At 39.3% G+C, this 13501-nt stretch overlaps 1 protein-coding gene across 1 annotated transcript in view; it reads left to right on the forward strand.

The window, feature by feature from the left end:
* CPA6 (carboxypeptidase A6) overlaps positions 1 to 13501 on the forward strand; it is a 106569-nt gene that overhangs the window by 80417 nt on the left and 12651 nt on the right. Inside the window, exons 5-9 of the mRNA XM_018554225.1 lie at positions 2356 to 2457; positions 7337 to 7453; positions 7932 to 8042; positions 12174 to 12261; positions 12652 to 12854. Coding sequence (XP_018409727.1) covers positions 2356 to 2457; positions 7337 to 7453; positions 7932 to 8042; positions 12174 to 12261; positions 12652 to 12854 — 621 coding nt within the window. The remainder of the gene's footprint in view (positions 1 to 2355; positions 2458 to 7336; positions 7454 to 7931; positions 8043 to 12173; positions 12262 to 12651; positions 12855 to 13501) is intronic.

The raw sequence follows: 13501 nt of genomic DNA on the forward strand, positions 1-13501 counted from the left end.
AAAAGTGTTTGGGTTTCACTTGAAGAAAGGTGGCAACCCTAGTAACAGTGGCACACTAGAAGATATAGGATACACAGACGATTAAACACGAAGTGCAGGTCAGTGAGGCAAATGTACACAGGGAGTGTGCGATACAAGTAGGTATAGAACATAGATACAAGGAAGAAGTGGAGCACTGAAGTACAAGAGTAAATGTGTTGCACTAAGGTGAAAGATACACTGGAGAGCTGAATAAACAGAAATAAAGTACACTGGAGAAAGTAAGGCAGAAGTATGAAGAATTCAAGTAGATCGGAGAATACAGACCCGCAAGGGCTCGAGCGGGGAAACACTGAAGCAGTATAGCAATGCAGACAGTAAAAACATACTCACATCACACTGGTGAAAGCAATGGAAGGCCTCAGGCAATAATCACAGGTACACACTGAAATTAGACTATAACAGGAACACCGAGAACAAAGCAGGGAATAAGGCCACACAGAGAATCCAGTGGGGTACAGGGAAGCCGAAAGCACGGGGATCCAATCACAGGGATAACTAGGGATACAAGGGGTCCATGACAAGGAGTTAGACATGTTGCTCGAACCAAAAGCAACAAGTGAGGTAGTGCTAAATAGGGGAGGAGGAGTGCAGATTGGCTGCAGCCTTGTGAAACACCATAGGCTCAATGCCAAGCACCAGGGACCAAAGGTAAAATCCGGCACGGATTGACGGACATTGTGACACGAACAATACTTTTTCTTTATGCTAACATTTATAAAACATGCAATGTAAAGAAGGGGGACCTAAACTATACAGCAATATACAGTAAATATACAATTTATGTTCTTGGTGGTGCAATTGAAAACAAAATTCCACCCTTATAAGAGATTTGAGATGGTTAAACAAGCCAGAGCAATAGAGTTTTTCCATTGTATTTATCAGGCTTAAAGTATACAGTATGTAAACCCAATCACTAAAATCATATAAACATGTTCATGTAATCTCAAAAGTCTTTTTAATATCATTAACATTATTATTGCAGCTTTAATTGAAATAGTACCTGGTGATCCTACTATTAAAATTAACCTATGTCAAGATCATGTACATTAAATTATTTTATTTACATATTCATATATACATTTTACAAGCACTAAAAACAATTTATAACAATTCTATATTCTCCTCTGTATCTATAAATATTGTAGTGAAATTCAGTTTGAAAATTCAAAACAAAGGCATTGCTTTTTTTTCATTGAGAACAGATCTTGGAATTTTACCAGTAAGCACACAGTAGATGTTTCTAATGTTTTGAGGATCTTGAATAACCTCACTTTAAAAGCTGCTACAGAGGTTAGGGATGGTTTGAACGTTCTTTTACTGCTTGTTAAGAATATGTCCTTAGTCTGGGCCCAGGTGCACATTTTCAGGCACATCCTGTTATTGGGTGTTATTGGCTCTGTCTCCCAGTCTTGCTCCTGCATTGTCACTGCACTATGTAGGCATGGCCCACTGATGTCACCAACTAACCCTGAGAAATGCAATGCAACTATCACTAGAGTGCATGTAGACAGCAAGTTGCTGCAGGAGATCAGAAGCAACGAAATGCACCAAAGCATAAAAAAGGTGAACATAAGTACTTTATTTTTTTAAACATGGCAATTGTTTATGATACACAGTTCAGTTAGGGTTTTTATCTGCTTTACATTTTCTGACCCAAACAGTTTTCGTCAATCAAGCCCTCAGAGACTTGGAAAGGAAACAAACACCATTATTTGAATAAGGACCCTTTGCTTTTGTACAATAATGGACACTTTACACACTTGTTGGTATTTCACATAAATACAAACTGTATATCACATTCAACTTGGTGTTACAGTGGCTAAGTGGTTAGCATTCCTGCCTTGCAGCACTTCAGTCCTAGGTTTGAATCTCATCCGGGACACTACCTGCATGGAGTAGGCATGTTCTCCTTGTGTGGGTTTCCTCTCCTTTTAACCTTTCCTAGGTTAATTGGCCTAGTACAGGGGTGGGCAGCTTCCCTGCGGCTGTGCTTTAACAACAATTCTCAACATTCCTCTGGAAGGCAAGGCTGTACTTGTCAGTTTTGCAATGCCTTAAGGGACTTGTACCTCCACAAAAGCTGTAGGGCCAGAGTTGCCCACCCCTGGCCTAGTATATATATCTGCATATGAAATAGGAACCTTAGAAACCTTGAGGGCAGAGACAGGAGTAAATTGCTTAGCAAACGTTGGTGCTATATAAATGCCTGTATAAATAAACGTGGACATTATCAATTAAGAAAGATATCCCATTAATTGTTTTTAACATAACATTGGTGGGTACAATTGTTTGATGAAATATCTGTGTTTTCAGATTGAGAAATGGATGCACCACATGAATAGATCTCACTCAAATCTTGTTCACATGTTTTCAATTGGGACCTCTTATGAAGGAAGACCATTGTATGTGCTTAAGGTAATATGCCTAATATATTTCAGATCCTTTCTGATACTGATAGGGCTGTGTCTTCCATAAGGACTAATTTAGGAGTGTTTTTGGAGAGCTTTTAGGAGCTATGCTTTAGAAGAAAGTTGCAACTAATCAAAAGGACTAGGCAGTGCTCGAAGTGCATACTGTTAAAATAACATGTAGCCAACCTCGGTTGGGAGGATCAATTAAATGTGAAATTCCCATTTGATAGGTTAGTTTGAATAATCTTTATATTTTACCCCAGGAGGCACCAAGAATATAATACAACCAATTTAATTTCCAACAGAGTTATACAAAGAAAACAATGAGATACATGTTTGTAATACAGAATGGCTATTGCATTAGACCCATGTGCCTTTCAAATGTGTATTCTGGAAATGATGAGTGAAAGGCTTAATCTAATAAAATCCCCATCATGCCAGGCTGGAATTATATTGTGCTGTCTGGTTTGTGTTTGTTAGATATTCACTAATATTTGCAGATCATTCTGATTGTACACTAGATGGTTAGTTGAGACGAGCTGCTTTTCAGCCCTTGTCTGAGCAAGAGTCGGTCCTGGAGCTACCAAAGGACTACAAACTCCAACATGCTGTGCCAGCCTCTGCATATAGTTGTAGTCTCAGAATCTTGGATAGTGAGGGGTCACAGTTTGCCTATGACTGATGTAGGACTTATTTTAAGACTGCTCCAGGACCAACATGTACAATCTGGTCCTAATGTATGCTTATTTATATTTTTTTACTACATTATTTGTCAGGTTTTTTTTTCATTTAAAAAAACACTAACACAGAAAATGTATTTTTTAAAAACTGTATTTGGCTCATACATGTAATGATAGTATTCAGTATATAAATTCATTTTCTTATATGACTGCCTTTATTAATATGTTTTCCACTTATACTAGGATCCAGCCTTCTGGTAAAAGTGATAATGACAGGGGTTGGGACAAACTATCATGGCCAGAAGTCCTGAAGCAGCTGCAACAACATTTTAGGGAGATTTAAAGTGTATGTTAAGGCAAAAACTGATATTTGGTTATGTTACATTGAAGGCTGTACACCTTTTAATAAAACCAACGCCCATTCACCATATCCCTCTCTTTGTCTAGTTTCATATCTGGTGATCCTGCCAGAAATAGCAGACTTCCTGTCTATGGTTCAAAATGCTGTAACATAGCTATGAAATTATCTACAGCATTGTCACCGTTTATACCTTTGAGCTGCCTGTGGCTCAGCATTGTCACTAGAGGAAGAGGCTGGCCACTCCAATATCCTGCATTGTCACAGCCAGCCCTATTCTCTACTGATTAAGAGTGCTAGTAGAATTGCCCACTGTGTGTAGAACATACTGGAAGTGGCATTCCAGCATTGCTTCTCCCCACCCACAGCCTCAGCCATAAATACAGCACGAGACTTTAGCTGGCCATACACTGTTCGGTGTCCAGTGGGCTGAACAACAAAAATAGAATGGATTCCTCCATCCAATGTTTACGAACATTGATGGATGAATCATCTGCTGTTTCCTTTGTATTCTGACAGCAGCTTCCTGCCACTGTCAGAATACATGAATGAAGCTTTCAGTTAACTGGTTGCAAGCACCATTTATTCGAAGATCTTCCAACCAGCACCTTCGATCTTGTGATCAAGGGATGCCTGCCAGAAGGGTGCTGGCATTGGCACTCACTATGAGATTTTTAGCCGATTCTTCATAAATGGCCAGCTTACGACAGTGATCATGTAGCCTCCTCCAAACAATACAATAAATCATCCCTAGGCACCGCACTCTATTTGTAATGTAAATGCACGGGTGCTCATCCACAAGACATATCCATACAAATCTAAAATACGTATAGAGGCACTAACAGGTCTTGCAGTCAAAGTAACAGCATTCTATTATCAATATTTCAATGGATCTTGGTAGGTCTTTATCAAGACTCATCTAATAAAAGTATTTTGTGGTCATTTTCCCAAGGAAAAAATACTTATATGGAAATAACTGTCCCTGCCCTACAAACAAATAGTTATTTATAGTAGTCTTGACTTCTGTTTGAAATCATGGCAATAAAAGGTAACCATTGTAAGCAGCTCTTGTGGTATTATGGTTTGTCCAGGCCGTTATTGTGACAGATGTGCCGGGTCCGAATCCACTGTACGTCAATCGCACGTGATTTTACGCAGTTCTGAACCAAGCGAGCCGTCACAAGGACGTGGTGATACTGCTCTCAGCCTCCCCCTGCACAGAGATTTCCCAGCTCGCAGGACAACAAACTCAGAGAGCGATTGTCACCAGGGTTGGTTAACTCAGCAGTTAACCCTTTACACACCAAACATCAACTGCCACCATGTGTTTTTAACCCCTTCGTGACGGGAGACGTACAGTGTACGTGACGAGTTATATCAGGCTTTGTAATGCCGGTATTAGCGAACCGATCTCAGCAAGTGCTGTGACAATTCAATAAAGTTAAACAAAGCCTATGATACCACAGTCCTCTCAGACAGGAATATGACATGTGTCACTATACAGTAGCGCTCTTTACAGTGGCAAAGATACTTATTTAGAGCATAGCGATAAGCTTAACAATTTTTAAGATCATCCTTTAGTAAAAGAAACGGTGAAAAAAATATACAGAAAAATATATTAATAAAGAGAGACAAAATATATAACAGTAAAATAAAAATGAAAAAAAGAGAGTGCTTGATTATGAGTTCTGACAGAGTCCAGTTCAGTAAACAAAAGATGGATCTGAATGGCTCTTTTCCAAGTAAGGCTTGCACAGATGATTTCCTGATGTCTTCTGGGATGTTACAAACTTCTTGGTGTTGCATGTGTCCCTCTTCTAGAAGTTAAAACAAGAGCCTTATTTAGCTGGCTCTGCAGAATCTTTTTGTCAGCCCTCTATGGGGTGTCACGGCCCCGACCCCCTAAGGCAGGGCAGTTTAGGAGGAGCAGGAGGACTAAGCCTTTACAATGTCCTCCTCTGCTCCTTCTAAATGGTTAATGTTCATTTTATTAAACATATTTCTCTAGGATCATGAGCTAATCCTAAATAAGCTATGGATTATTGTTTCATTAAATTAGCTTCTAATCAAGTCTAAATTTGGTAGGTATATAACCTATGGCTGGCAAAGGTGGTTTAATATGGCTTGATAAGACCCTGGCCACCATAGCCTGTCCATTCTTGGTAGATATGGTTATGTCTTGATGAGACAAAGCTATTTGTGCAATTAAATTTACAATATCAATTGCAAGTTATGAAAGTGGGTTAATAATGTAATTCAGTTTTCTTACTAAGTGTGGTCACCTGGGTCATTAAAGTTACATGTCCTGTGTGTTTACCTAAACATGTCAATTGCTAATTTTATTAGGGGATTTAGCTGATCTGGGCAAAACCATTATCATGGAATTAGGAATTTACAACCCCCGATCATAGAGGAATCACTTAAACTGATTCATAGCAAGCAGTAGATATATGCAAAAAGTTTTTTTTTTTTAAACGCTTTAAAAGCGGTTTAAACTTAGTGCTGTCTTCGCCGCGCGCTCCTCTCCGAAAATCCAAAAATGTTCGGGCGGCGCATGCGCAGTTCGGATTTTCGGCCAGGAGACGAGGAGAGACACAAGGTAAGTCTATGGACGCGTGCACCCGCATGCAGACACCGTGGGACAGGAAGTGCAAGCAAGGACAGAGGAGTCAGCGCTGGATCGGAGACCCGCAGCAGCGCTGGAGAGAAGGCTGAAAAGGACAGAAAGAAGAAGATCGGATTAAGAAACATCATTTAAGGTAAGTGCTTTCATTAACATTGGGGAGAGGGAAAAACGTTTTTGACTTTAATGTCACTTTAACATGGTACATTAGCAAATTTGGTTAAAACAAGGGAATTCTCTGCAAAGTGTGCAAACATTAGGCTTCTTACCATCAAAAAAATCAAAGGTTAAGAAACTGTTGAATGTCCATGTTTTCAAATTTTGTTGCAAATCAGATTAGTTCTCTGATCTAAGTTTGAAAATAAACTTAATTAGTTCTGCAAATAGGTTTGTTGGTATGCAATTTTTTTCATTTAGAAGTACATAAACATATAACATTTTAATAAAGATTGTTAGATTTTTAAATTATTGGTAATGAATTTATTCCCAAGGTGTATATCACTATGGGGGTTCTTTTTGATCAACTTTGATCAACAATTGGGGTTTCAATACCTCTTAGGAATTTTGCATAATTTCTCAGTGATTACTTATATACAGCTTTGGTTTCCCCTGGAAAGGGGCCCCCTCTAAATGTATTTAAAAATATATGAAACTACAATTATTGAAATTAGATAAGGTTTTGAAAGAATTTGTTATTAATGTTTTCCTTTTTTGCTACAATAGGGAATTTGTTTGCTCAAAGAAGATTCTCAGAGCACTATGGCTAATCTAAAGAGACAGCATAGCACAGGCTGACTGCTTTGAGGCTTGGTTTGTAAGCAGAAAAAAGTAATAAATCAAACCATTTAACCACTAGAAGTAAGTCTAATAATTGTTTCCTTTGCTGCCCTGAATAAGCACCTAGCTAAGGAAAATACAGAATAGTGTCTGCAAGGTCCCATGTGCCAACGTGCCGCATACAGCCCCAGGCCATAAGTCCTAGATCATTACAAATGCTATTCTTTCATTTGTATTATATAAGCACCTTTATCTTCTTGGGGTATCAATTAAACACATCAGATGTCACTCTAGAAAAATCGCATATTAATATTTTGGATCTCAAATATATATGCTGTAGATCAGATTGATTGCTGTGGATTTCTGTTTAATATTACCTTTCCTTCAGAGTGTATACAGCTATTAACAATACACTAATGACTATATATTTATTTTCATTACACAGTTGGGTACAAAGCCTTCCTCTTTTAGGAAATCTTATAAGAGAGAGATTTGGATGGACTGTGGTATTCACGCAAGAGAATGGATTGGGCCAGCTTTTTGCCAGTGGTTTGTAAAGGAGGTGATATTAATAATTGTTTATTACAAACACATACTCTACATTCTTTGTTTGCTTAAAATTCAAAGGCACACTCCAGTAATATGAACATTTTGCATTTAAATTGCTCTAATTTTACACATTTTGGCATTTATCTTTTGTACCTGGCTACCCCTCTAGAAAAAAAGAAGATTGCTCTTACCTTTGAATCAAAGCAGGCCAATTTCAAAATTGGTTCATGCATGAACTTACTGAAGCCTTGTCATGTTTTGAAACAGGAAAGAGAAGTAGCACATAGAATCATGCTTGAAGAGGCTGCAGTCTCTCCTGCAGAGGCACCGTGCACTACAATGCAGAGGTGTGAATGTAGTTTCCTTAATACCATTACAGATTCACAGATTTAGTTTATTTGTTCCCTGAAGTTGAACTTTAATGTCTTATTTCAGATTAATTACAATTAAACTTATATGCGTTGCTAATAAATTTGTCATTCCTTACATAGGCCATTAATACCTATAAAAGTGATCCTGTTATGAAGAAAATTCTTGACTTTCTCTACATATATGTGATGCCGGTGTTAAACCCTGATGGGTATCGCTACAGCTGGACCCACGTATGTATCTATGGGACCCTGAGAGTATGGAAATAGGAAAGCTGCCATTGCTGACTTGCAGGTGTAGACTTTGGGGGTATGGTTATCTTCCTTTACTACCTTGTAAGTCACTGACCTAGAAAAATCATGCAAAAAAGGAATTTAGACTTCTTGGCTTGGCATGTTTAATTCAGATCAGTAATTTACCAGCAGTGAAGCTAGAATCAGGATGATTGGCTTTTTTAGGTTTAGGATACAGTGAAGAAGGGTTTGCTCCCCTTTTTTCCTTTCTATGGCCCCAGCATGAGATCTCGCCCTGCCCCTTGTCCTATAGTGACAGCCTGGGCATGTTGGGTACCTATTTACTCGTTGTAAACTCAGATTTTATATTATACTATATTGTGTTCTTGGCCACTAAAATTAACTTGTGTAATGTGCAACTGCCACCATTCTATTCTACAGGGTGTTTGCTTTCAGAATATGTATAGAATGTGTGTGTGTGTGTGTGTGTGTGTGTGTGTGTGTATATATATATATATAATGTTTTGGGGGTTTTAAGTACATTTTCAGGCCTAAAATGTGGATTATATCATGTGTGGCAGCGAAAGGGGTATAGAGCCAGCACTATATTTAGGATTCCTAAATATGCACATGTGACCGCATTGACCCTGGTAGTTCCGCCAGTGATGGGAACTTGCCTCACGGTAACAATAGGCTTAGTTACGCCAGCAACAACAGCCATTGACAACATTTTGGTAACAATGGGCTTAGTTACGCCAGCAACAGCCATTTACAATACATATTGGGGGAAAAAAGTATTGAAATCGTGCCTTTTTTGATGGGTGGGGGGGCCTTCTTGGTTTCTTGCACTGGGTCTCTGAGGTTTCTAGTTACGCCACTGGCAAGAAGGATCTTTCCTGTTTTTCCTCCAGCATTGGTGGTGGGTATTTTTCAGTGCTTCATAGAATGATGCTCCCATTGTGATTTGTGAGCACTGTTTTATGCAGCATTCTACTGAAAGCCCAAGCTGTGTGATGGCATATCCCCAGGGAGTGTGTACATGACAGCCTAGGCTCTCATTGGGTTCAATGATGCCTAAGAACAGGAGCGGCATCCAGAAGCAGAGGCAGACAAGGAAGACAATTTTGGAGAGTGTAGAGGGTGAGTAGTTAATTTTTTTTTTTTAAACAGTAAGGGGTGTACATGGATCTTTTAAACATTATAAAGTGGAGTTGAGCTCTAAACAGTTCTAGCAGTGCATAAAAAAGGGGGAATCTTGATTCACATATATTGAAAAATATGTTCAAGCTGGTGAACTGCATCAAAGTGACCCCTTCTAGCCAGTCCCTACTCTGCTTTGTAAATTGCCAAATACCTACATGTACATGGTGTACTTTAATAGACACATGACACCAATATGGGGTGAACTGATACCACTCCAGAGCAGCTACGCAACCATGTTTGGTCATTGATCTGCAGTATGCCGTAGAAGTGAAAACATGTCTGCACTAATGTACTGTAGTTAACTAGATGATTGAAATTGTCCATGTTACTTCTAAATACTAGCTTCATTACTAAATGTATCAAATGCAGTTATTCTATAATGTATTTTATATCAAACATGCATTATCAGACGTGATCCTTTAGGGGTCCTGGTCCAGACATGAAATGAGATCACCATGCAACATCTGTGACATCTTGGTTGGTAATGCTTAATGAGAGCTGGCACACAGGCTCCTGCAGGTGGGGGTTGCTTGAAGGGTCACTGGAAGCTTTACCAAGCAAAAAAATAATCTGCCAAGCCGCCCACATATGCCAGTGGGAGGCTAGAAAGGTATGATCCCATCCAACTTCTCAAACACAGATTTGGCTGCCCCACTGCATTAAACAGCTACAGCTACCTCAATATCAAACACTGATGAGTCTTGCTTCAAACTTGTCAAGATGTGTGCATCATGTGCTTTATCAGCCTAATTAAATAACAATGTGGACTGGTCCAATAATTGGACTGGTATGCCAGTGTGATTAAAAGAACTCCCCCTATGCCAACAATGAAAATATGTATTTTTAGCTCTGAATCCCTTTTTTTAAGTCATTTATTCATCCTGTATGTATTGTCACCAATTATCACTCATTACTTTTAACTGACGTTGTCACCATGCCAGATACCAGCCCCCGGGATTTACTGCTGCAAGCTTCATTAACTCTATAAATGAGGTCAATTCTGCTGAAATGTATTACCACAGAACTTCTCTTCCTTCATGAGATAATTGTTCTAATACTGTGGTTCATGTTTGTATTGTGTGATAGGTATACTGTATGTTCTAGTATCACACTGCCAGATATATTTAAAGTAAATGAAAATCCATATAAGTTTTAGAAACTCCATTAACTTGTTAAACTAATTTTTAAATCTTTTTAAATCTGCAGCTTTCAGTATAACAGAACCTTGTGATCCTGCCATGAAGGTCTTTGTTTAGGCACTTCCTGTTAAAGGGTGACAACAGTCTGTATTCCAGTTGCTCTCCTGCATTGTCAACCTGTGACACACATGCTCTCTGGTGCAAAATAAATGTGGCCATGTCCGTGGGGCAGTGCTGGCAGATGGATTAGGATGGCTTTTCCCTCCAGTCCTTTGCAAGCTGCTGTTCTGACTCTCCTTCAGAATATTCTTCCTCTCCAATCAGTGGCAACCACAGACAGTCTGCCACCTCATTCTCCACCCTCTGCTCATTGCTGGAGCCCACTTTCCAGTATGCTCCAGCTGCTGGAACATCCCTGTCTCTTGCTGCTTCCTCCCTGATGTCCCCTGACTACTGTGTGGCTGAACCTTGGTGCTATCTTCCTCATCCTCAATATCTGACAGGAGGAATGCTTGCTTACAGGGATCCCAACCTGAAACAAGCAATTTCAGGGAGGTGCCCTTATCTCTGACTGACGGCGGTGGCCCCGATGTCAGTAAAGAAAAAAAAACAGATTGAAAGGAAAGGTTTACTCTGCTAGACATAGCAGAGTAAACCTTTCTGGGAGAAACTGATGTCACATGCTGTACGGCTGTTACCCAGATAGCAAGGATAACTTGCCACAAACTTGTGTCAGGGTGAAATTGTAATTTTGTTAACTTGCTGCACACATTCGTGGCAAGTTGTAGACTTGCAGAACACTTGCAGCACAAGTTCTAGTTGACACTTTTTGAATTTGTAGCAAATTTGCTTGGCAAGTCTACAGCAAGAGTCCTGCAGGTCATAGCAAGAGCTCTGCAAGCTCGCTGGTCTGGAGACTTGCAATGCAGACTTGCTGTAATCGTGCAACAAAATTGTGAAGCTTGGCAAGTCTGCAAGAGTTTAGCAAGTCATTTTCAAACTTGCAGCACAATTACTTGCTATCTGGGTACCTACCGGCAGCCATCCTGGTGATGGACGCGGGCAGAGAAAGGAGGGGATGTTCACTCGGCGGATAAGGTATGCTGTCGTGTCCCCTTCTCTCTCGAGCAACTGTCGGGCTCTAAGCCCATGACCAAGTAAGCAACTTTTCAGAGGGGGTGATACCTAAATGACTGTTAGTCATTTTGGTGTCACACCTTCCGATGGTGCGGGCTGCACCCCCGATGTGACGCCACTTCCCTACACAGTATAATCAGTTATGGTTGCTAGTAAAACAGCCTCAATTAACCCAATATAAGGGATAACATTCTCAAAAGGAGTAATATAATTTTACAAATATTTAGGGCTGTTGTTGGTCCTCTGTAGCATGGCTAGAAGTAAAGGTAAGCATAGGATCTAATAGTGATTGGTAGTTGCCTGTCTGTCAAGCTAATCCACCGGTTTCAGTACTTAGTGACCCCTCATAACTTACCAAGCAGGTTGGTTGTCTCCACATTACAAGGTTGGTGACTCCTTAGGAAACAAAACTGTAGATTCAGCATGACAGACAAACAACTACTATTTTTGAATAGGGGCAGTATTGGAAATTTTAGGTATTTTTTTTAAGGCAAGGCCCACATAAAAGGTGTAGCGCTTCAGAATTATAGTGATTAATAACACTTCAATGACCACCGAATGTAATTAAATATTTTACTCAATATTAAATGTGTATTTTTTTTAAATCTAAAGCAAGATACTAAAACTGCAATATGTTATTATATTTTGCTAGGATCGTTTCTGGAGAAAGACAAGATCAAAAATGAGATATAATTGCTATGGTGTGGATGCTAACAGAAATTGGAAAGTCAAGTTTTGTGGTAAGAGTGACAATTATAGCATTTTGTTATTATTATTAATCTTAATAGTAGTTTTATTATCATTTGCAAGTAAAAACCGCTGCAGTATGGAAAATGATGAAATGTTACAACTGAACTAATCAATGCATTTGGTGGTTGTACAACCATTTGTTATCCTGCTATCCAAATTAAAGATCGAGTTGCTGACATCTTAACCGAAGCTTGATCAAAGCAGTTGTATCTTATGATGTGAGGACTTATTTCTCATAATATTTTATTCCTTCTTAGTGTATCAGCATTTAATTTACAAAATGACAACATGATTCTGTCTGTTCCTATTTTTAAGTCTGTTATACTTATTCATATCTGCATGGCAGTAAACAACAAAGTGTTTCTTCTTTGACTTTGTAGAGGAAGGGGCATCTCTGAATCCATGTGACAACACATACTGTGGACCCTATGCAGAGTCTGAACCAGAAGTGAAAGCAGTTGCACAATTTATCCATAAAAGGAGAAAATTTATCAAAATCTACATCACATTTCATGCCTATGCTCAAATGATACTTTATCCTTATTCCTACCAGTATGATGACATCCCAAATTTCAAGTGTGTGGTAAGTCACAGTGACAAGTCCAGTGTCTGGATTGTCATATGTATATCTTCTCCGTAGAAAAATTGAGATTGCATTCATGTAAAATTCATCCTATCACTCTGTCCTCAAGAAAACAGTGCTTGGGAGATGACATACACTGCTTTTGTCAGTCATGGAACAGGAGGGTGGTTGACCCAAAGCTTGTTGGAACCAATTTATAAATAAATTGTTAGAACCTATATGCCCTATGTATGGGTACAAGCACACATACACCAATACCCACACTCTTCTGTGCATGAACCTCAGCACAAAAACCTGTTCAGCTGTTAAAGCGGAACTAAACCCACCGGATTTAACTGTGTCCCAGTGTGCCTTAGGATAAGCCTTATGCTTATGTCACATAACATGCACATAGTTAATATGATTAAATATGCAGCACCATGGCAACTGCAGATCTAAATAGAGGCTAAGATGTTGCCGCCTTCGGCTGTTAAAGATAGGAGGGTTCATTCTACTTTAAGCTCCTAGCTCATAAAGTGACCCTCAGCATATGAAAAGAAAAATAAAGTGGCAGCAACCTGTAAAATAAGCACCTCAATACTCACCTTTCCAGTTAGTGGTCTGTGGAAACTTTGCTCTCCAGGCACGGCTGCCATTTTACACTAAGG

This window comes from Nanorana parkeri, unplaced genomic scaffold (genome assembly GCF_000935625.1).
Source record: "Nanorana parkeri isolate BGI_ZX_2015 unplaced genomic scaffold, ASM93562v1 scaffold147, whole genome shotgun sequence".
NCBI lineage: Eukaryota > Metazoa > Chordata > Amphibia > Anura > Dicroglossidae > Nanorana > Nanorana parkeri.